Raw genomic sequence first — 23,957 nt, forward strand, 5'->3', positions numbered from 1 at the left:
GATGTACAAATCATACATGGGACAACAATCAGTCACATAATAATTAGTTAAATTGATTTTTTTTATGTATTGTATCTAGGCATGACAACAAAACTCATACCCGCGAGTACTCATCCAAACCAAACTCAATTTGACGGGTTTTCCCCGCTTTGACTCGGTTTGAGTTTTCCCCGATTTCAAAATACGGGTACGGGATGAGTAACGGGGATATAAGTATACCTACCCTGAACTCATACCCAAACTTGTCCTGAATGTAGAAAATCATTTTATTGCCCCCTTTTATATAAAAACAAACTCAAACCATAAATCATTTCAGTCACACAATCAGAGTCTCATTCTATCAGATGACACTCACTTCTCATAGTTCTCTTTATTCTCCATCACCACAGCCATGATCTATCGACTATCGTCGTCATTTCTTTGCAAGATAATGCATTGCAACATTGTGTGTGAGGTAGAAAATACCTCTATTTTATTAAAAGAATATTATCCATTGTGGGGATGGGGTGGGGATACCTGAACCCGTTGGAGACGGAGATGAGATTCGATTTCTTATCCCCGTTGGATATGGGTAGGGTAGCGGGTAAGTATATGGTAGTAGGGTATGGGGACGGGGAAGGTAAAACTTGTCCCCACCCGCCCCATTGCCATGCCTAATTGTATCTTCTAAATAATAGTTTGAGTAATTATAATATACTAATTAGAATTTGATATAACAATCTTGCACAATATACATATTTATTGTTTATAAATTCATATGAAAGTAAAAAAATGCTAAAAAAATTACAAATATTTTTCAATGATATATAAAAATCACGGGGCTTATTAACGTCCCCGCTATCATTATTGTGATTTTATCATTTATAATATTTTCACATATTTTTAGTCTACCACTTTATAATATTTAATAACAACTATTTCAATGATTTTATTATCATCTTCATCTTTATCATTAATTTTTTTTTCTTATTTCTCAATGTAAATAATATTGTAACTGCGTTGTGACGCATAAATCACGATTTAAGGAATAGCCCGTGCTTAGCACGGGTCTGTTGCTAGTTTGTAGATAAAAGTTAAACAAAAAAATGAGACTCTTTACAAAAATTGCACTTTAGTGTTGTTTACAATTTAAATAGAGGATTTGTGTTTTTTTATTAGGGATCCATTTTTAATATTTGATGAAGGTCTCTAAATTGATTGTCCACAAGTGCTAACTCAATCAACCGATAAATGTCAATATTGCTAAGATGGATATCTTGAAATGGTTAGTGTGATTCTTTGTATCTAAAATAAGGAAACAGTGTCCGGTTTTATGTGTTTGAATAACACACAACACCCACCCCACACACATCTACTATGGCAGCAAAGCATGTGCATTTTCAAAAGAAGTGGTTTTTGGCTTTTTGCAACAAAGACATCTAGTTCCAATGTTGCAAGAAAAAGATGCATTGGATGCTCTTACGAATTCAGGCTGGAACTTGTTCTGATTTTTGGAGTAATAACTAATAACCGTGTTTAGAATTAGATTAACATTATAAGCTAGATTAGTATTTTGAGATCATCCCCAATCCCAATCATAATGAACAAAGCATTACAAAAGATAGAACGCAAAATCCTCCATCTTCTTCACAACACAAAAACCCAAACCCATCTCCCACAAATCCACGCTCATTTCCTCCGCCATGGCCTCCACCAATCCAACCAAATCCTCTCTCATTTCGTCTCCGTTTGCACCTCTCTTCACCAAATCCCTTACGCCACAACCATCTTCAACCATACACATCACCCCAACATTCTTCTCTTCAACTCCATCATCAAAGCCCATTCCTCATTCCCACCTTTTCATCAATCCTTCCACTTTTTCAACCTCATGAAAATAACCCACTACATTTTACCTGATAACTTCACTTTCCCACCTTTGCTTAAAGCTGCTTCCAATCTCCGGGACTATAATCTTGGCCAGTGCCTTCATGCACACGTTACTACACTTGGATTCTTGCATCATAATCCTGTTCAGATTGGGTTGCTTGAGGTTTACGCCAACTGTGGGAAAATGCAAGATGCGAACAAGGTGTTTGATGAAATGTCTCATAAGGAGATTGTGGTTTGGAACATGATGATTAATGGGTTTTGCAAGATGGGTGATTTAGAAACGGGTTTGAAGCTTTTTAAACGGATGGGTCAACGGAGTGTTGTGTCGTGGAATCTTATGATTTCTTGCTTAGCGCAGAGGAAGAAAGACGGGGAAGCTTTTGGGATTTTTCGGGAAATGTTGGAGCAATGTTTTGAACCGGATGATGCGACGTTGGTTACGGTGTTACCGATTTGTGCTCGGTTAGGAGATGTTGATGCTGGTGAATGGATTCATTCGTATGCAGATGGGAAGGGGTTACTGAGAAAAGTGATTTCAGTGGGAAATTCGCTAGTGGATTTTTATTGTAAATGTGGTAACTTAGAAGCTGCGTGGAAGGTTTTTAATGAGATGACGAAAAAAAATGTTGTTTCTTGGAATGCAATGATATCTGGTTTGGGTTTTAATGGGAAAGGAGAACTTGGGGTTGAATTGTTTGAAAAGATGGTGAGAAAAGGAGTAACCCCTTCTGATTCTACTTTTGTTGGTGTTTTGGCATGTTGTGCTCATGCGGGTTTGGTCGAGAAAGGGAGAGAAATTTTTGATTCTATGACTGTTAAATTTAAGCTTTCACCTAAACTGGAGCATTATGGGTGTGTTGTTGACTTACTTGGGCGTTGTGGGCATGTGAAGGAAGCTTATGACTTGATTAGAAACATGCCCTTGATGCCAAATGCTGCCTTGTGGGGTGCTTTGCTTAGTGCTTGTCGTACTCATGGTGATAGGGAAGTTGCTGAAATTGCAGCAAAAGAGCTTGTTCGCCTTGAACCGGGGAATTCTGGAAACTATGTGTTGTTATCAAATGTGTATGCAGAAGAAGGGAAATGGAATGAAGTTGAGAAAGTTAGAGTGTTGATGCAAGGAGTTGGCATCAAGAAAAATCCAGGGCAGAGTGCTACTACAGGATAGTCACAGGAAATAACTGTCTTTTATTTGACACACTGAAAATGTTGTGTCATGGAGATTGGAGGATGCCTCCGATTTCATGATGTATGAGTATTTCAAAACAAATACCACTTGAGCGATTTCTAACATTTTATGGTTTTGAATCGAAAAGGTGCCAGTGGTCTGATTATGTCAAATGTTGCGTTCTGTGATTGGCTCGGGGCGAGAGCATGCCATATATATGTACTTCATCATGTAGCAATATTTACTATATTGAGATACAAATTTTGTGCTCATTAGATAAAGGACAATCCATGTATGTGGCATGAAGTGAATCACAAGCCTGATTTTTCTTATTCCAACGGAGTAATGTATGAAATACTGTCTAAACATATTAACTACTCTTTTCTGTCCGATTACTATCTGTCAAATTTATAGCTAATTCTTTGCGGGCCACAGCCACTGTGTAACATATTTATATACTTAGTTGAAATATTTCGTTCAAATTGGAATTTTGCATCAGATTATATGGTACCAAACAGACTTACAGAGTACACTAAAAGACAACAGCATTCATCTTCCAAACTAGTTAGGAACATGTCGCTCTACGGTTAAAAACTCACAGAAAGATAGAAGAGTATCTGTTTCTTACTGCTAGTACGTTATGTCACACAGTCGCATTAAATAAACTGCTGTGGCTGCCGCGATGAAGAGATAGCATCTAATCAAAATAGGTACCTCCCGAGCATTGTTTGTCTCTCCTCCTCCAATGTAATCTTCCAAATTGAAGTTCCCTATACACAGCTTACATTTTATTCAAGCAGAAAAAATCATAACAAATAGAAAAAGGAACTTCAATTTCAATTTGCAGTGCACTTACCTCTTTGTCTAGAGTAGCTGCAGCCAGAATTGAGTGCATATCTCATTTGTTGTACTGTCGCTTTGTTGTAGAATATGAAATTGGAGAGCATGTTGTCAATGCATTCAAGCACTAGCTGTGTTTCAATGAGACATGGTCCACTACAGAAAAAATCAGTGGCCTCTGGTGGCACCCTAATATTCCCAGATGGGTTTAATCTATATGCATCATCACACCCAGCATAAATCTGTGAAAGAAGGATTCAAAAACAGTCAAAATAAATACTCCCTCCGGTCCTATATATAAGAAAAGATTCATTTTTTAGATACATTTAATAATTAATGTATCTAGTCTTCGTTGTAAACAAGATACATTAATTATTCAATGTATCTAAAAAAAGAATCTTTTCTTATATATAGGACCGGAGGGAGTATAAGAAAAGAATATGTTAACATGAAGTCGCATTCATCAACAAATGCCATCAAATATTGGTCACTTACGAGCTTATTTTCAAAGCACGATAAAGCCTTTACTATGTTTTGCCCTCCATCCAGCTCGCCTTCTGCAGCCACTGCTCATTTTCACATACATACGAAATGAAATTGTACATGTTAGAATGCATAAGTAGTCGATAGATTAAACTAGAGCTAGGGGATTTAATTGAAGCCATAGAAAAAGACTAAAAATACTCATAAGTCCACCGAATTAACTTGAATTTTTATCAGTATTCCGTCCGAATTGATAGATGGAATTACAAAATGTTAATCAAGTTCATCCCTCTATCTTGATTTATTACCAAATGCATCGATAACGCTATTCATTTAGTTTCAAATTCATCTCCAATATTATCAACTTAATGCCATTCTAATCCTAGATGAATAATTTTGCAATTTCGAAAGATGATTTTGGAACATTGATCCAAAGATGATTTTGGAACATTGTTACGTTAGTGACTACATTAGTACAGTCCTACAATTTGAAGAACCAATCTGAGTATTTTACTCCAAAGAACAATCACCTGAGTAACAGCAAAATATAGCAATGAAAATTAAGGTAGTGATAAATAAATTTGCCTTTAAGATGAGTAGTGCAAATGCCATTATTATTGTGGAGACAGAATTGAGTGCATGGGGGAAGAGTAAAAGATGGAAGCTTAATATGGAGAATGTAATGAGTTAGGTGTTGATTACTCAACTATAATATTTGTCTTTTTATATGATAAAAACTTAGACAAGACAAGTTGAAGAAAGTGTTGTAAATACAGGTGAATATAGTAGGCCACCTCACGAAGGTGTAAATTAAATGAAGAAAATGAATTGAGAGGTTTGTTAACCAAATAGTAGCAGTTTAGTCACCAAATTGAGGGTGGTTGAGAATATGTGAGTTCAAAAACATATACTTTATAGTTTATATCCGTCTCGAAGATATATATCATATGATTCATACATATTTCAAAAGGGTGAATCAGTAAACTCACCAGAAAGATAAACTCACCAGAAAGAAATAATCAAAACTGAAAATATAAAAATAATGGAGATGCGGGGTATCGATCCCCGTACCTCTCGCATGCTAAGCGAGCGCTCTACCATCTGAGCTACATCCCCATGTGTTAATATGTGTTACAAAAATTATACATATTCTAAATTTATATAATATTTCATCATACTGTCATTTCTTCTCTGTTTTAGTTAAGCTTTCAGCACCTAATGTATACTGTGTCGATTCATTTAAATCACAACAAGATGGACACAGCTCAAATAATCTGAATCAAATTTCATGTTAAATAGTTTAACGATCTTAATTATTGGCTGAAGTGACAATTACCGTCTGTCAATTATTTATGTTGTATATGAAGTAAACATCGTCTCATTTTTTTTTTAACAAATGATAGTTGGCTATGACATTTTTTTTGTCGGTATTCGTCCTATTTTTTGTCGGTGTTTGTCCTTTTTTGTTGATATTATACCGACATATATTTGATGGTCAGTTATGTAACACGGATATTTATGGCCAATATGTAATTAACATTAGACATATTATATAAATATATGAAGTGACCGGTTATGTACGCCAATTTTTGCTTGCATTTTATAAAATCTATGTCTCTAATTATTCAACTATTTATTTTATCTTTCATTTGATTTTATTCTCATACTTGTTATTCCATAAATTTTAGTGAAGTGAAACATGTCTGAAGATGCACAAGTTGAAGTTGAAGTTCATGTCTGATACTTCGCCTCCAAGAAGACGATTAAGGTTTTTTTAACCCCCACTGACAAGTTGGATGAGTTGAAGGCACAATTTAACAGATATTTTGTCCATCTTGGTGAAAATCAAAGAACATCTCATGTATTTGTACAGATGCCATGCGTGAATCTGACGGCGGATAAAGATGAAGACAGTTAGAAGACCGTGTAATTTCCACAAGTTATCCATGATGATGGCGACGTAGATTACATGTTTAAGTTAATGGTTGAAAATAACATTTTACATCTTTGTGTTCGCTCCATTGAAGTGTATTATGTTTGAATTTTTGGATTGTATATTTAACGACGAATTTGTGTAATTTGGATCGATTATGTGTGATTATGTTAGGAGGAGTATTATGTTGATGAAATGGTGACCTACCTACTCGTCCTAACCCTCTTACTCTTCGAATGATTATATACATAAAGCTGCTTGAGAGGTCTGACGAAGAATATCTGAAGTTGGGCTAAATTACATTTCAAGATGCATGATTGATAATTTTGTCATCATCTAATTGTTTTCAAATAAGACCATTCAACAATGTTAAATATCACAATGGGATAAAAAAAATCCTAAAATTCCAATTAATAATAATAATTCATTAGGCCCTTTAGGGATAGCCCGTCAAGTTGGAAATTTTTATTCACTTTACCGTTTAATAACTCATAATCAAATATCAATAATGAAAAATTTCCAACTTGACAAAATAACGGAAATTTTTCAAGTAATTAAATATTATTTAATGGACGAAAATGATAAAATTTTTAAACCCGATCTAGACAGTAATATCGTTTTGAATCCATTCCATTTGAATTGGTAGCTTAGATGGACTGGATTACTCTTGCTGTACACTTGCAAACATGCTTACAAAAGTGCTTGGTGAGAGAGACCTTGGCATAGTGGTCTTTCTTCGAGCAATCAGGTGACCCCCAAAATCAAAGAACATATCTTCTGATTTTATTTGGCATCACTAGTTTTATTTGACCCCCAAAATCAGGCTATAATAATATGGTTTTGGTTTTACAGTGGGAATTGGTTTGGCGTAGGTTAGTCCGGCATCAACCAACATGGGAAGATAGTGCTTGGTAAAATCAGAGGAGTTGAGTATGGTAAGATAGTGCTTGGTAAAATCATAAAAACTGTTAAAAAAAACACAACCAACAAAGGTTTGAATGATGTGAGGTCAAAAAAAGGACATGTCAATAATATTCAATAAACAGAAATTAACTTTTCCTTGTAAATTTTAAACATTCATCCCAACGTTATATTTGACAGATGACAGCAAATAGAACAAATCATTCCAAATTTTCCGTATTTTTTAAAAAAAAAAGTGAAATTTCAAAATAAACCATCAAAACACAGCACAGATAGGGTGAGACTAGAATGCCATATAACCAATCAAACAAAAACATCGCTCATATGGTCAAATTCAATACTAGGCATAGAACCACCATTTAACTCCCAAATAAAAACAATTACAAAAATATCTAGTCCAAAAATCACTAGAAAAAGTTATGTGCACTTGGTTCTTCCACTCCCACAGCTTTCAAAATTCTAAGACAATCCTTTTTTATTTTGTATTTTTACTTTTCATCACTCAGTTTTATGGAATCTTCACCATCATGTCTTCAATTTTACAGAACAAAGTAATGTGAGTTCTATGGATTCTTCACCCCCATGGCATTAAAGTTTCTAGCTACCATTGCAACCTAGCAAGGATATTTAGCTTGAAATGCTTATAATTACAAGACCAAGGAATCAAGATTTTGACTTTTTTGGGGTGCCCGAGTTTGATGGGGTATCCGAGCTTGATTGTTCAGCTTTTCTCTTGATTCCCAGAAAGTGCTCAACCTGAAACAATAAAAACATCTTAACAACGGGAATATGCAACAACAAAATATCAAACTGAAACTCAAAGCAAAATATGGTATTAGATAGCATAAAAGAGAGTAAAACAATGAAATTCCCAATGGTGCCAACATCTCTTTATATTATCCTTCCCAATGTCTACTAAAACAAAATGAAATTTGGTGTTAATAATGTCAATGTTGGGTAATATGATGACCACTAGACTAAAAATGGGCATGTTGATTATTTTTTTCATATAAAAATATTGGCCTCCTGTATTTTCATGAAAACTTGGTATCTGGCACAAAGACCGGCTAATCCGAAGGGTTTCTATAAAATTCGATGAAACAATGCTCTCCAATCCAATTCAGATGATATACCTGCTATAAACCATTGCTTTTTATTTAAACAACACTTGCCTATTGACCAATCCTTCCTATCCTAGTCTTGAAAAAAATATCAAAGGGTTTGTTTGCTTGTGCTTTTAGATTTTGTTTAATTAATGTTTTAGTTTTATGATAATTTATGTTAATTAAGTTTTTCAAATAACAGCTTAAACCCACCGGAAAAAAAGTAGTTTTAGTACTTTCCTCAGAAGTTGGAACAACTTATTTAAAAAAGACATGTAAAGCAACACTTTTCTCAAAGCCTATCCAAATTACCTTCCGATCACCAAGCATAGGTGTCAAGCCTCCAGGAAGATCTTTCTCAACTGTAGCAAAACCACTTTTCGGGTCACTAGTTTGTCTGCCAACAAAAGAACAAACACATACATCAGCATATAAACTAAAAACAAGGAAAAGGGAGAGGATAAGTTTAGTGATTTATTTTATTATTATCTTTAGACTTCCATAAAATTGCAAAATACAGCATATTGAATATGGTACGAAAGTTTTATATCTTACCAACATAGTGCTGTTACGGCTATCACCAACATAAAAGACACGTTCCATTATGCTTTTCAAAATGAAGGGGAGAGATAAAGGCAGATGGAAACCATAGGATTCAAGTAAGGTAGATGAATGGACAAATGCTTTATCATGCAGTAAGTGTAAAGATAAATGAAATTGAATGTCTGTGTAGTTGACGACACCTAGGGGAAAAAGGCTTGGTGATAGCGGTTATTCTTGATGTTGTGGTATTCAGATATGAACACAACATACCGCTTATCGGCATTAATGTTTGGATATGTGAACTGGCTTAATATATGAATCCTAAAAGAGAAAAAAAATTCCCAAACAACAATTTTCAAAAAACCCTACAAACTTATGGGAAGAAGTGCAGAACGTGGGTAGGGGAACAGTAAAATGTGAAGAGATATGGACCAGCAATCTGATAATCAAAAATGGGAAAAACAAGGAATTACTCAGCACAATCAAATCATATCTACTGTATGTCTGCCTCTTACTGTAGTCAGTAGCGCAAACTATGGATCACTAATATGGTGTCACAGCTCATAAGTAATAGATATTGAGAATCAAGATTCTTTAGTCCAAAACGTTGACATGGATGGAAAGATAGTACAGTGCTTTAAGGAGGATAGAAAATAGTCTTTGATGTAAAAAGCATGTCCCTCATTAGTATTTCAGCCCCAACTTTTATCAGAAAATCACATAATGATGTATTAATCCTAGTATCTAACTAAATCAAATGTAAGCATTAATTTTATTTCTACGAAAACTTTAAAAACATACCCTGCTTTAACATGACCACTAAGAACAAGATAGGGTGTCTTGTTACGAGCTTGAGCTTCCCTCATTCTCTCCACAGACATTGATGGTGTATCTGAACTCTTCATTTGCTTCAATTTCAATTCTTCGTAAAATTGTTTCATACGCTTTTCCTGCTTCATTTTGCCAGGTCCTTTACCATGGAACTTATGAGAAATTATCCGAAAGGCTTCCTTAGGAGTCAACTGGAAGCAACAAAAGAACAAGGTAACCAAGGATGAGTAACATTCCACCATAATGTGAAAACTGAAATTAGAAATGAATGATACCGACATTGATTAAAAATTCATTGGAGGCGAGTATCTTGAAGTTTCAAGATACAGAATGCAATTAAATATTATAGTCATTAAACACCCCCAAACCCATGAACACAATATATACAAAAGCATGCAAGTCAAATCTTCAGACTAAAGGTGTATTAATATTCCAAACCACAACAGATATCACCTTTTTTTTTGCTATTACAAGAAAACTAGATATGACCTATAAAGCCCATACAAAAATAATGAAAAATTCTTCAGACCCAAGTTACTTCGTATACAAAAAAATTTAGTGAGGAAAGTGGAAGCAAAGAGGGCAACTTAGTACTTTGAAGCCCTCGCCATAACAGCTGGTAGGATCTAGATAAAAGTTTGACCCTTATGATTCTACTGTAATTTGTATGTGGCATTACCATGCATTTGCAAGAGGATAATTCAATCAAGGTTTGAACCACGACCACCTAGCCACACAACAACTTGAACTGTTGCGCTGCAGCAAAGAGGAAGTGATCGAACAACCTATAATTTCTTGTCTCCATAGACTACTACCACATTAATTTTTTGTTAGTTTTGCTTCTTGTCTCAGACTCTCTTTCTACCTCCCTCTTTCTCCTATGCATGCCTGCTAAGTAAATTGTAAAATAAAAAAAATAAAATAAAAATAAAAAAGACTAACCCAGAGGTAATTACCCCATTCAGTTGAGTTTAGGTGCTCTCATTAGCCTGTATCACTTTATTAAGTCATATAAACACCCTCATTTACTACTTTATTTGCATTTTATACCCAGCCTATGTCTTTGAATGGTCTTTCATAAATGCAAAAATGTGGATGCAGCAATCAAAAATTAAATAAACAATATAATATGAACTAAGTAGAATAGTAAAAACTAAATATGACAAAAAAATGAGGTAAACAAACATGGAAGACTTACGATTCTCCCAAACTCATCTGTCCTCTCAATGTGAATCTCCTTTTTATTTGGTGCTTCCTTTCCGTCATCCTCTACAATCCCAACCAATTTGCTTTTTTTCTTATCCATGTTTCTGCCACCCCATTCAACACTTTCTTTAAGTGTTCCTCGATCTTTAAGCAGTTTCAATGCTCCAGACAGTCCTTTCCCTACAGCAACTTCATGTATAGTTTCATCAGGAACTATCTCCTCCTTGTCCTCTGAGTTGGGCTGCTCGTCTATTTGAGTTTCATTAACTTCAGTCCACCCACCAGCCTCGTCGTCCTTTTCCTCAACGGGAACAGGTGCCTCTTCGTCATCTTGCATGAAAACATCTTCACCATCTGGCCTACGTGCTTCTGAAAAATAGAAAAGCAACACAAGAAAGTTATACCTACTTATCAGCTTCCCCTGTATATACTATCTACACCAACAGTTATATCCAACTAAAGTAACACAAGATTATGCAACCATCAAATATGCCGTGCCATTGAAATAGATGTGCGAAGTATAGATTAAAGAGATTATTGCAAAAAGAAACAACTGATTTCAACAATCAAATAACTACATAATATAAGTCAATCCTAACTTGTGATAAAATACAACTTTTACCTGCTACCTTACAAAGAAGTGTTATTAAAAGATGATGATTCACTTTTACATTTAATCAGAACAGTATGAACTTCATAATGTCAAGATACTATGAACTTCTTTATTTGGAAAGGAAAAAAAACACAATTATCAAATAAAAACTTACCTTCATCAATGTGAAGACCCCAGACAAATTCTTCCATCTCTGTAAGGACCACCTTGTTTTCTTTTGACTCTCCAGCTGCAGCATTTTGATCATCAACATTCTCATTACTAGGATTTAAGCTGGCAAGTAAAGCAATTGCTTGAGGGCCAGATGCTCCTTTCTCTTCCTGTTTCTTAAGAGCTAGCCGTCTAGCTTTCTCTAAGGATTTACGAAGATCCTCGTCATCATCTGCAAAAACTGGAGTTTCATCTTCCTCTGCTTTAACATACGGAGATTGTTCTGGACGAAGTAATTTGGAGGCTTCATCTGCTTTAGCATAAGCAGTCTGGTACGCATTATTTCTCGTTTCAGCTGCCAATCTTTCTTGCTCATCTTTGATGGCTTGCCTCTTCGCATCTTTCCGAGAACCAAGGTCACCAATACCCAATCCTGAAGAGACAGCTTCAGCTTCAAGGGCATTAATGTCCAGCTTATCTTTCTTCCGTAAGGACTTTTTCTTCTTGGGCTTCTTAAATTGAAGCATTTCTTCGTGAGAATAGTAATCTGAGGATACCTTTCCAGATGAAGTAAGGTCTTCAAAGTTATTAGTGGAACCACCAGTTAACCTTCTCCGGAGCTGTTAATAGGAAAAGAAGATACCCCCAGTCAAATAATAAAAGAGGAAAACATGTGATTGTATGACATATCCGTGTAGCTAATTCAATAAAATTCTAAGGAGCAATTTCATGAGGAAAAAAGTAGTAGGAAAACAATCAGAGATAGAAAGTCGTAGACAATAATATTCTGATCACAGAAAGCACAAACAACAAGAAGAAAGTTTGCAATCAATGTTCTGATCACAGGAAGCTTATGCAACAATAACAACAAAAGGGTTTTCCCCCCTATGCGGGATCCATTAAATGGAAAAATGATATCATACTGTCCTATTATCAATCATGGAAAGCTCACAACCATGGAAATTTCATATCCGTAGAAAAATTCAAGCTCCATCTTTACTTTCTTGTAAAGTAGTTCATAAAAAATAAATAGAAAATAAAATCCTGACCTCTTCAAGTCTCTTTTCAGCTTCGCCTGAGAATCTTCCTCTTTCATCCAAAGTTAAACCCTGAACAAAAAACTTAGATGAGTATAAGCATTCACAAAAACTACCTTGCTCAATACTTTTTGCTTTGGAATGTAAGAAGAAACAATGAGCAGCAAACCTCTTCAGCAGCCGGATCATCATATTTTGGAAGTATTTTCTTTTCCGAGGAGGGGTCATCATTGAACCTGAAATTGATAGGCATACTTCATCAGAATAAACATTTCAGTTTCTATTTACATTATTTCAATCAGAAAAAGGGCGATAGTAATGATCATCTTACTTATCGTCATATATGCCAGTTTTCTTTTTTGCAGCTTTATAAGCATCATCCCGACGTTTTTGTTCTCCGATTTCCACATTTTCAAGCATATCAATGTCTGGCATGTGAGAAAAATAAATTATTTTACAGTGATACACGACAAATGGGAATAACATAAGAAGATCACCAAGCAATTGTACCTTCATTAATATCACCATCAGCAAGTATGGGCTGATCTCTGATAGTCAGAACTACAGTACCACCTTCCGCAACTTTGTCAAGGCCATGAAGAACTTTGACCCCCGCCAGGTGATCTGTATGATATTCAGCACACAAGTATATATTACCAATCAGATTTACATATATATTACTAATCAGATTTACAGCAATCAAACAGATTCTTAACCTCCAAGGGAATAACTAAAAATGTCACGTTGCGTTTAGTAGTTGTATAAGTGCTTTAAGCTATAACGTTGGTTCCATATGCATACTAAGTTACAAACAAGTCCAATCTGTTTAACCCAAAAAAACAACTGGTTGCAGAGCCAGTGACAATGAACCAGTTAAACAGGTCCAGAGCCAGTAAAACCAATAGAACACTGATGGTTACAATGCTAAGTTACAAACTTCCATATACGTGGATTTTTATTAGCAATCCTTTCATCATTGGTTTCAATCTTACAGAATACATAGGCTTAAATAAGTTAGTTCTGTAACTTAAGCTGTTACAGCTTGGGTGGTTCAAAGTCTGTTACAAATAGTCACTCACTAGTCTCTGGCTCTCTGCTATCAATAAATAGCTTTTCAATGTTAAGAGTATAAAGAAGTGCAAACACTTTACTGTTCTGTATTGCATACTCTTCTGTTTCTATTGTATACCTCAGTTTATTAATGTTTTAGACAAGTGCTAGGAGCTGTCTCTTCTGTTTGCATGTATAAGCTTCAGTTTGTGAGGAAACTTGTCCCACTTTTGTGAACTAACTCTTAATAAGGTGTATGAATAGAAGGCGGAAGCCTCGAGACTTCAGAAATTGCATAACACATAACTTTATAGGATAGAGTAAAAGAGAAAGAAATGTACCAGTGTGATGTGTCGTATCCTCGTCGTCACTTCCCTCTACTGCGATGTTGTCCTATATAGATCACATAATATTGATTACATACATAAAATGAAAAAAAAAAAAAAAAAAAACTGAAACAATGTTGCAACGTATTAAAGGTGCGAGATAAGTGAAAAACCTGCTCCTCAAAAATCTTCGAGAGCTGCAATACTCTTTCCTTTTCAAGCTTACGGCTTTTATTAAGCCATGATGAAATCTCAGATTGTTTCTTTGTCCTTGTTTCTTTCATCCTGTCAGAAATAATAAATTAGGAGAATATTGTCACAGCATAATGGATTTCATAACCGAAAAATGTAATGCTTCAGAATGTAGATGATCGAAAATAAATTAACAAGTTGAAACTCCAGCATAATTTAAAAAGATATGAAGGGAGAGGAAATTGAGGAGCGAAAGTGACCCAAACCCCTGTTTGGGAGACTTAGGGAGGGTAGGGGAATCGTATGTACTCCCCTACTTCCCCCATTTATTTAGAGGGGGGATGTTAAGCAGGCGATGGGTGTATTTTCTTTGGAGGGCGTCTATGTTTGCACTTTTTTAAAGAGGAAAACAATCAATTTAGTTAAAAAAAACATTTTTTTTCTTTTCTTCTTTTTAAAAAAACATGCTTCTCAAAAATCTAGAAAAGAAGGCATTTTAAGTGCTTTACTCAGAAGCGAGAAAAGGTAAGTTACCAATACAAATTATAAAAAATACATGGTTTAGTATGGTTACTCACAGCTAATTGTTATTTCATAGATCTAGCTTATTTTTTTATCATCAGTCAAAGGGGAGTCTTAATAGTTCTCATCTTTCCTGGGCTTTCGTTGTACTCGAGAATGGGTTTTATTCTATAGGTGTTACAATGGATTTTTTGTATCCAAGATTACCTCATGATTAGATGGATTTGCATCCTTACAGAATTAGAAATCTTCCTGGAACATAAAAAATACATGGTTTAGTATGGTTACTCACAGCTAATTGTTATTTCATAGATCTAGCTTATTTTTTTATTATCAGTCAAAAGGGAGTCTTAATAGTTCTCATCTTTCCTGGGCTTTGGTTGTACTCGAGAATGGGTTTTATTCTATAGGTGTTACAATGGATTTTTTGTATCCAAGATTACCTCATGATTAGATGGATTTGCATCCTTACAGAATTAGAAATCTTCCTGGAACAATGAGTTAGAATAGGTTCATCATATAAACAGTTTTCAAGCCTAATTTTAATGATGAGATTGATTAACTGTGGTGTTTGCTTCTTGGTTTAGTGGTACAATTAAAGCATATATGGGTGATGCCTAAGGGCTAAGAGATCCCAGCTAAGTGTAAACTCAAGGTTTTCTTCCTATCTCATCTTTTATCCATTTTTTTTCTGTTTAACAATCAACCAGATTCCATTTCCTCAGCAACCTTAATTAAGAATTTAAGCCATCAAAATCCAAGCTAATTCTTCATTCCTTGAATTGGTCCTGAAACACATCGAAGCAAATTCCTTACACTTGCAGGAGCCTCTCACAGCATCCAACCAGCCATTATTAACTTGAAGTGCAATGGCTTTGAAACTCTATTCACCCACACACATACTCGGTGTAGGTGAGCCTTCAATCCAATTAGTGTCTATCACTAATCCACCCAAGAAAATTTTAAACCCACAATAAATCATAAGTCCCTTGGCAACCTACAATGTATCAAAATTCACAACATGCTCACACAGCACACGTAATTCAATTACTACAGAGTATGCAATAATGAATAAAATGCTAAATGTCGTGACCAGTGCCCAGAGATTCTGTTTTTTTTTTGCTCAGATATATTGGTACAACCTAGATGGCTTACTAGCAAATAAGAGTGTATTTGGCATTTCAGTGGGCTAGTTTGGCTTTAAAAAAAAACATGAGTATTTAGCATTGTTATCTCCCGGATAGCAGCAAACCCCAAAAACACTAGCATGATAGCGGAAAGTGGGATGACTGGCATTTTTAATTTGCTTATTACTATTTTTTTTTAAATGGCAAATGTTATGTTAATTGTTATCTTAGTTTTTTCTCCTTGCCAGGACTTGAACTTCCAACTCCTAAGCCCTTAATTCAGTCACCGATTTCGATGACTGAAACACCCTCTTCCCCTCTCATTACTCTCTTCTATTGATGTGTGTAGGTTGCTATAATAGCTTACGGCTCTCAGATTCATTCCTATATATAATCTCCATTTAATTAATTAAGGGTTTCAATTGTTCTTCAAAACATTGGTATTTGTATCTGTCACTTGCATTTCTTTCACTCTATTTTTTGGTTTGAATGGGGATGATGAACTCATGAACCCTAATCTAAGAAATTTATAGCATACAAATATTAAAGCTAAAATATAAAAGAATAAAAAAAAAAAATTAAAGTCATATTCATAACTAATCAAATTCATTGTTACCAATATCCAAACCCGATGTAAAGCAATTAAGTTTTAGCCTCCAAGGTTTAAAATAACTCATAAGCATTTAAATATATACAAGTGATTCCATTTAAATGGAATCACTGTCTCCAAGCTCTTACTCATCACCAAGTCCACTCTCTTCACTACTAGAGCTCATTTGTTCTGCATCCTCCTACACTTTTTCCTATGTTTTCGGTATCCAAACCCAATGTAAAGCAATTAAGTTTTAGCCTCCAAGGTTTAAAATAACTCATAAGCATTTAAATATATACAAGTGATTCCTTAAATGGAATCACCGACTCCAAGCTCTTGTTAGAATAATTAATCAAGTACTTAGTGGAGATATTGAAAAGATTGTGACTATTTAGTTTTAACTCCACTAGTCATTGTATTGATTGTGTTGATTAATCTTCCTTATTAATTAGGGGTTAACTAGGAGACTCCTACTACCTATATAAATGTACATTCTCATCACATAATATGACATAATAAACATATTTTCAGTTCTAATATGGTATCAGAGCCAGTTAAGAAGGCCTGGGGAGCTTGACCTCTCTGATTCCCAGCCTGAGACTGTGTAGGAGGCCTAAGAAACTGTCCAGAATGCTGAGGACGTGACATGTTCTGCATCCATACATTTGGAGGTGCACCATAGCCTCCTGGTGAGCCATAGGGACTGTAGTAATCATACTGTGGGGCAGAGAAACGGTAGTGACAATAACTTGCATCATGGCCAGTTTTTGAACATATTTGGCACTGACCATTGGATCTTCCACCAAAACGGCCACCTCGTCCTCTAAATCTACCACCAAAACGGCCACCACGTCCTCTGAATTGGCCATTTCTTCCTCCAAAAGTAGGGTTAGAGTTAGGAAATTGATTGTTTCCAGTGCCATCAGTATAATTGTGGTTTTGAGAATTGGGACCATGAGATTGGGATTCTGAATTTGCAGTTTCAGTGAGATTAACTGAAACAAGTTCAGTGATGGCAGCTTTCTTGAACTTCTCATTTCTGGATTCTTGTGTGAGAAGCTGAGATTCAAGTTCATCTAAAGAAACAACCTCAGATTTCGCATTCACACTAGCAACAATAGGGTCAAACTCTTCAGGAAGTGCTTCAAGAACAACTTCAATTAGGTCCCTGTGAGAGACTGGATCTCCAATTGAAGCAAGAGACTCTGAAATTGCGCGAATTCGAGCAATGAATTCAGCGATAGTGCGTGAACCTTTCGTAATGGATCTAAGCTCAGATCGAAGTTGACGCGAACGCGTCTTCATCTGCGTGAAGCAGTAACTATGAATCTCATCCCAAACCTGCCACGAGTGGCGAAGGAGAACGAATCGCGAAAGCAGCGAAGGCGAAATCGTTGAAAGAATCCAGGTGCAGAGCAATGAATCTTGTTCTTCCCATTCAGTGTAAGCAGGATTCTCATTTCCTGCTTCGCATGCTGCATATGTGAGATAAACCGGTGGAATCTCAGGTGAAATCACAAATTTCACCATTTTCGTTCCGCGAAGAACACCTTCGACTTGTTGCTTCCATTGAAGGTAGTTTGTATCATCAAGCTTAACAGAAACTACTTGTTTGAAGGTTTTGGATGCTGCAGCAGTTACGCGTTGCGCATCAGTCACCCTTTTTCTTACTTCACCTTCAATTTCCAGACTATAAATTCCTTAAATGCTTTGGTTGTGCATGTTTTCCCTTTTTGAGACCCTATAACTCTCATAAGTTTGATTTTCATTCAAAGGAGTGTGTTTTCTTGGGATATTCCAACAGTCACAAAGGATATAAATGTTTAGATGCTTCAGGTAGAATTTTTATATCCAAAGATGTTGTGTTCAATGAGGTAAAATTCCCTTATCTTGACTTGTTTCCATCTCAGAAAGTGTGTTCTGTTTTACCAGATGGTCCCACTTTATCCACTTTTCTTCCCACTCCTGTGTCAACAACCTTTACTGTTAACTCACCTACTCCTCAAACTTCTCATTATGAGTCTGTTCCTACTACTCCCATATCAAACAACCCCCAGACTCCATCTATTAGTTCTCACCACTCTCCTCACACAGAAATAATGTTGTCCTAAATCCCACACCCATCACCATTCTATCTCCCTCTCCATCTCAAAATTCCTCACCTGAGTCATCTGCTAGTGTTACTAGCTCTCAGTCTACAAATTCTGAGTCTCCTCCTCCTGTTCCTCACAAAATTCGTCCTCAAAACTGTCACTCAATGAGAACCAGAGGTAAACATGGAATTGTGCAACCTAGAATTAACCCTACACTCCTTTTGACTCATGTTGAGCCCACTACTTACAAAACTGCTCTTCAGGATCCTAAGTGGCATTTAGCAATGCAAGAAGAATATAATGCTATACTTCATAATCAGACATGGTCTCTAGTACCTCTTCCTGCAAACAGACTGGCCATTGGATGTAAATGGGTATTCAGGGTAAAAGAAAATCCAGATGGCACTGTAAACAAGTACAAGGCACGTTTAGTGGCTAAGGGTTTTCATCAACAAGCAGGTTTTGACTACAATGAGACATTTTCCCCTGTAGTCAAACCTGTTACAGTGAGGACAGTTCTGACACTTGCAGTTACTTATAACTGGACTCTTCAGCAGTTGGATGTGAACAATGCCTTCCTAAATGGGATGCTAACTGAAGAAGTTTACATGATGCAGCCTCCTGGCTTTGAATCTTCTGACAAGAGCCTTGTATGCAAACTACACAAGGCTCTCTATGGGTTAAAACAGGCTCCAAGAGCATGGTTTGAGAGATTGAAATCATCTTTACTTAGCTTTGGGTTCAAGTCAAGCAGGTGTGATCCTTCTTTGTTTACTCTGCACACTCAAACTCACTGCATTTTTATATTGGTTTATGTTGATGATATTATCATCACTGGAAACTCAAAACTGGCTATTAAGAATCTAGTTCATCAGCTCAATTCTGAGTTCTCGCTTAAAGATTTGGGCATACTAGATTATTTTCTTGGCATAGAGGTGCATCACTCACCATCTGGCTCTTTGCTTCTCTCTCAAACCAAATATATCAAGGACCTTCTTCAAAAAGCTAACATGATTAATGCTAATAGCATGCCCTCACCGATGGCATCTAGCACAAATCTGTCTAAATTTGGTTCAAGTACAGTCTCAGATCCTACATTTTTCAGGTCAGTTGTTGGTGCATTGCAGTATGCAACCATAACAAGACCTGAAATATCCTACTCTGTAAACAAAGTTTGCCAGTTCTTATCAAATCCCCTTGAAGATCACTGGAAGGCAGTCAAGAGGATACTTAGATATCTGCAGGGTACTTTACACCATGGGTTAATGCTTACACCTGCCAGCTCTACTGAACCTATAGCAATCAATGGCTTTTGTGATGCTGATTGGGCTTCAGATCCTGATGACAGAAGATGCACATCTGGAGCCTGCATATTTTTGGGCCCCAATCTAGTTTCCTGGTGGGCAAGGAAACAGACCCTTGTAGCTAGATCTAGTGCAGAGGCTGAATATAGAAGCCTTGCACAAGCTTCTGCGGAGATTATTTGGATCCAGTCTCTTCTCAAGGAATTGCAAATTAAGAGTAAAATTCCTCATATCTATTGTGACAATCTCAGTGCAGTTGCAGTTTCTCTTGCTCACAACCCAGTCCTGCACTCGAGAACCAAGCACATGGAATTGGATATTTTCTTTGTGAGAGAAAAGGTTATAAGGAAGGAACTGAATGTCTCGCATGTGCCTGCTCAAGACCAGTGGGTAGATGTCTTGACTAAGCCTCTGTCCACTGCCAGATTCCTTTATCTTAGAGACAAACTGAGGGTTTGTGACACCCTCAGTTTGAAGGGGGATTGTTAGAATAATTAATCAAGTACTTAGTGGAGATATTGAAAAGATTGTGACTATTTAGTTTTAACTCCACTAGTCATTGTATTGATTGTGTTGATTAATCTTCCTTATTAATTAGGGGTTAACTAGGAGACTCCTACTACCTATATAAATGTACATTCTCATCACATAATATGACATAATAAACATATTTTCAGTTCTAATAGCTCTTACTCATCACAATGTCCACTCTCTTCACTACTAGACCTCATTTGTTCTGCATCCTCCTACACTTTTTCCTATGTTTTCGGTATCTATAGGGGCAGCTTGGTTTCTAATTCTGTTTTGCTTCAAAGTGATTGTTTCCGGAGGGAGGAGGGACACTAGAAATTCACATGAAGGACCTCCAGAAAGTCACGGAAAAAGGCCGACAAAAAGCCACACAAGGTGAAAGGGGGTGATGAAGCTGTTTTGGAGAAGAGATGAGACGACAAAAAAGTCCTATTTTGTTGTCAGTCAAAATTTTGGGGTGAAATGACCAAAATAGAGGGAATGCCTAGAGGTGAGGAATTATGGCTTATTTTAAGGTGAAATGACCAAAAAGTCCAAACCATTAAGAATTTAACGAGAGTTTCAGTATAGCTGCTGCTTTGCGCTACAGCTGCAACACAACGGGATTTCATGTACCACCTAGGGGCTGCTACACTACAATGCGGCCTCTATAGACTACAGAGCTTAATTGTGGCAACTTTGGCCTGCCTTCATTGCAGCCTCCAACACCTTCATTGTGTTGACATTACCTAGATATATGGCATAAATGGAGCTTATAAGGCTTTGACACTGACTATCCTCGCCTAACAAGTCAAATTTGTGGGGATGGGTTAGGCTCTAAACCCAAATTTAAGACATCATATAAGCAACAATTACATGAACTAACCTTGTCTGAATTCTACAAAAGAGCCATCAAAATTCTAAGCATTCAGTATTCGCCAATTAATACATAATTAGGAGTTTATGACCTGAAGCATAAAGTAATGAATTACATAGCAGGGTGTACAGTTTAAAATACTTGATCATAGTGCAAAAGCAAAATAAATACGAAGTAACAAAAAAATGACTTACTTCAAGATACGTTCTTCAAGTTCTTTTGATGACAAGTTTGCTGAAGTCTCCCCCTCTTTATCATCTTGATTGATTTTTGAAGCCTTTTCATGTTTACCAACATCCTCGTCTCTCTTTTCATGGTAATCTACTCTATCATCAAGATTACCCGATTCATAATCTTCCTCATGAGCCTTTCTACTTCCTCTATCCCTTGACCTATCTTTCTCTCTATCAGCCTCCCTCTCCTCTCTAATCTTATCTTTCCCCTTATCCCGATCCCCGTCTCTATAACTTTCCCTATCTCTATGTTTCTCGCGCTCCTTTCCCTTATCCCTCTCCCTATCCCTAGTCTTCTCTTTCCCCCTCTCCTTCTCTCGCGCCCTCTCACTATCCTTCTCAATCTCCCTCTCTTTCTCACGCTCCCTATCCTTACCTCGATCCTTCTTATCCCTCTCCCTCTCGCGCTCTTTCTCTCTATATTTCTCTCTATCGTAATCCCTCTCCCTTACCTTCCCATCTTTACTCCTCTCCTTCTCGCGCTCGTCCCTAATACGTTCCCTTCCGGAACCTCTCTCCTTCTCCACATCCTCAGAAACCCTCTTGGCCTGATCCCGGTCTTTACCTCGGTGATCCTTATCACTCTTCTTCCTATCCTTGCTCCTATGCCTGCTAGACCTATCTACCCCATCATCATCATAATGCTCCCTCACAGGAGAATCCTCTCTCTCATCGTAACGTGATTCAGACCAATCCACATCCATCACAAAACCTACAAACAAAAACATAAAATTAAACTGTAAAATAAACCCTAATTGCGGTTCAAAGCGGAATTGAATTATCGCAAGCGTTACAGGTTCGTAAAAGAATACTCGGAAGAAAAGGAATACCTGGAATTACTGGCTGTTTCCGGCGGCCGTCGACGAAGTTCGCCGGCGTTGAGATCGGTGCGACTTCGTTTCAAGGTAACGAGGAAGCGCGATTCAAATTAAGATGCTGAAATTTCGTTGTTTTAGGGTTTGTAATGGTTGTTTTCAGAATGCTATTATTATATATTTTGTCTTTTAATCTCTATCGTATAAAAAAAAGGGATTAGTCGCTCTAGTCCCTGAATAGGAAAAGAGTCGTCACTTTAGTCCCTGAATGCAGATAAATTGCAAAATAGTCCTTGAATGTAGACTCTGTTAGTCAATTTAATCCCTAAATGCGGACTCCGTTAGTCAATTTAGTTCCTGAATGTAGACTTCGTTAGTCACTTTGGTCCCTGAAGTTGACCAACTGAATCTACATTCAGGGACTGTTTTGCAATTTCTCTGCATTCAAGGATTAAAGTGATTACTTCTTTCTAATTCAGGGACTAAAGTGACTAATTCCCCATAAAAAAAATTGTGTTTCTTTGATTCCTTACACTCGCGGAGGAGGCAACTCAAAATTGATTAAAAAACCAAAATTGATTTTATATCTGTAGATTTTTTTTAATATCTTATAGTAATTTTTTTTAGCATAATTATTCTTAGGTTAAATATATTTTTCGTACTTCTAATCATTTTTTTTAAGAACGTCTAATCATTTTCTAGTTCACTATCAAAAACAAAAATCATTTTCTAATTCTTATAATTATCTCGGTTTTCAATTTTTTTTTTAGGGATTTTTATTTTCAGTTGTAATCTAAATGAATGTTTTTATCCAATATCTACCAAAAAAATAATAATTCCTTGGGTGATGCTCCCTTTTGTATCTTTTTGTCTTTAATTTTTTTCATGTTGTTAACTCCTCCAAACAAAATTTGATGTTGCATGGCCACATGGGCAATTTTGAACTACTAAGAGTAAGATATGATTAGGCTCAACATGTTGGCATTATGAGTTATACTATTTATTTATTTTTTTGAAGAAATGAGTTATACTATTTTAAAATAAAAAAATCAAAAAATACCATTTTATTATTAGTATTGCAATACTTCCACCTCAAATAGAATCGAAAAAAATGAAATAAGATAGGTGTAATTTGATCCCCATATATATATATATATATATATATATATATATATATATATATATATATATATATATATATATATATCAAATTACACCAATGTTATATTAAATTTGACTTATAATTGTAACAGGCGAAATATAAATTTCATATAGAACAGCTACAAAATGATCATAAGCATCACCATTATTCATAATTTATCTCCATTTATTTTTTAAAAACATAATAACATAAGATATATTTTTTTGAAGGAATATGTACCAAAAAATAACATAAGATATGTTATGTACCAAAATGTTATATTATATTATATTATATGTGTGCGCTCACACACACCCACTCATAAAAATTAAATTATTACAATACAAAAATAAATAAATGAAATAAAAAACCAAATTAATTATGCGAAACATTAGTTTTTTCTTAACTAAACATAAAATCAACCGTATTTTTATGTGAAATAAAATAAAAAAACTGATGTTTCGCATAATATAAA

At 35.9% G+C, this 23,957-nt stretch overlaps 2 protein-coding genes, 1 non-coding gene and 1 pseudogene across 4 annotated transcripts; 1 reads left to right on the forward strand and 3 right to left on the reverse strand.

Moving 5' to 3' along the window:
- Nucleotides 1-1,427: 1,427 nt before the first annotated feature.
- Nucleotides 1,428-5,097, reverse strand: LOC146957315 (uncharacterized). The gene is made up of 4 exons (XM_085735615.1): nt 4,894-5,097; nt 4,376-4,446; nt 3,897-4,122; nt 1,428-3,810 (listed from the first exon to the last, which is right to left on the reverse strand). The coding sequence occupies exons 1-4, from the start codon at nt 4,973-4,975 to the stop codon at nt 3,671-3,673; spliced, it is 519 nt and encodes a 172-aa protein (XP_085591741.1). The 5' UTR covers nt 4,976-5,097; the 3' UTR covers nt 1,428-3,670.
- On the forward strand, nt 1,437-3,301 carry LOC146957316 (pentatricopeptide repeat-containing protein At1g09190-like; annotated as a pseudogene).
- A 309-nt stretch (nt 5,098-5,406) lies between the features above and the next one.
- TRNAA-AGC (transfer RNA alanine (anticodon AGC)) lies at nt 5,407-5,479 on the reverse strand. The gene has a single exon. It is a non-coding gene; the product is annotated as a tRNA-Ala (tRNA).
- A 2,011-nt stretch (nt 5,480-7,490) lies between these two features.
- On the reverse strand, nt 7,491-22,492 carry DOT2 (SART-1 family). Of its 2 annotated transcripts, XM_085735736.1 has the most exons (14): nt 22,357-22,492; nt 21,488-22,238; nt 15,234-15,278; nt 14,250-14,361; nt 14,092-14,143; nt 13,211-13,324; nt 13,032-13,128; nt 12,870-12,936; nt 12,713-12,772; nt 11,668-12,283; nt 10,893-11,269; nt 9,665-9,885; nt 8,633-8,717; nt 7,491-7,973 (listed from the first exon to the last, which is right to left on the reverse strand). In XM_085735736.1, the coding sequence occupies exons 2-14, from the start codon at nt 22,228-22,230 to the stop codon at nt 7,881-7,883; spliced, it is 2,682 nt and encodes an 893-aa protein (XP_085591862.1). In that variant the 5' UTR covers nt 22,231-22,238; nt 22,357-22,492; the 3' UTR covers nt 7,491-7,880. The 2 variants fall into 2 exon arrangements, with proteins under 2 accessions (XP_085591862.1, XP_085591869.1); XM_085735743.1 differs by lacking the exon at nt 15,234-15,278.
- Nucleotides 22,493-23,957: the final 1,465 nt, after the last annotated feature.

This window comes from Medicago sativa, chromosome 1 (assembly GCF_051527215.1).
Source record: "Medicago sativa cultivar Bolivia chromosome 1, Bolivia_mono, whole genome shotgun sequence".
Classification (NCBI taxonomy): domain Eukaryota; kingdom Viridiplantae; phylum Streptophyta; class Magnoliopsida; order Fabales; family Fabaceae; genus Medicago; species Medicago sativa.

Coding starts and splice junctions, on each gene's coding strand:
- DOT2 (XM_085735736.1), bottom strand. CDS start 22,230: ATGGATGTGGATTGGTCTGAATCACGTTACGATGAGAGAGAGGATTCT. Junction 13,129..13,210: donor TGATGGTGATATTAATGAAG/GTACAATTGCTT, acceptor CTCACATGCCAG/ACATTGATATGCTTGAAAAT. Junction 12,773..12,869: donor ATGATCCGGCTGCTGAAGAG/GTTTGCTGCTCA, acceptor TTTTTTGTTCAG/GGTTTAACTTTGGATGAAAG.
- LOC146957315 (XM_085735615.1), bottom strand. CDS start 4,975: ATGGCATTTGCACTACTCATCTTAAAGGCAAATTTATTTATCACTACC. Junction 4,447..4,893: donor TATATTTTGCTGTTACTCAG/GTGATTGTTCTT, acceptor GAAAATGAGCAG/TGGCTGCAGAAGGCGAGCTG. Junction 3,811..3,896: donor CAGCTACTCTAGACAAAGAG/GTAAGTGCACTG, acceptor AGCTGTGTATAG/GGAACTTCAATTTGGAAGAT.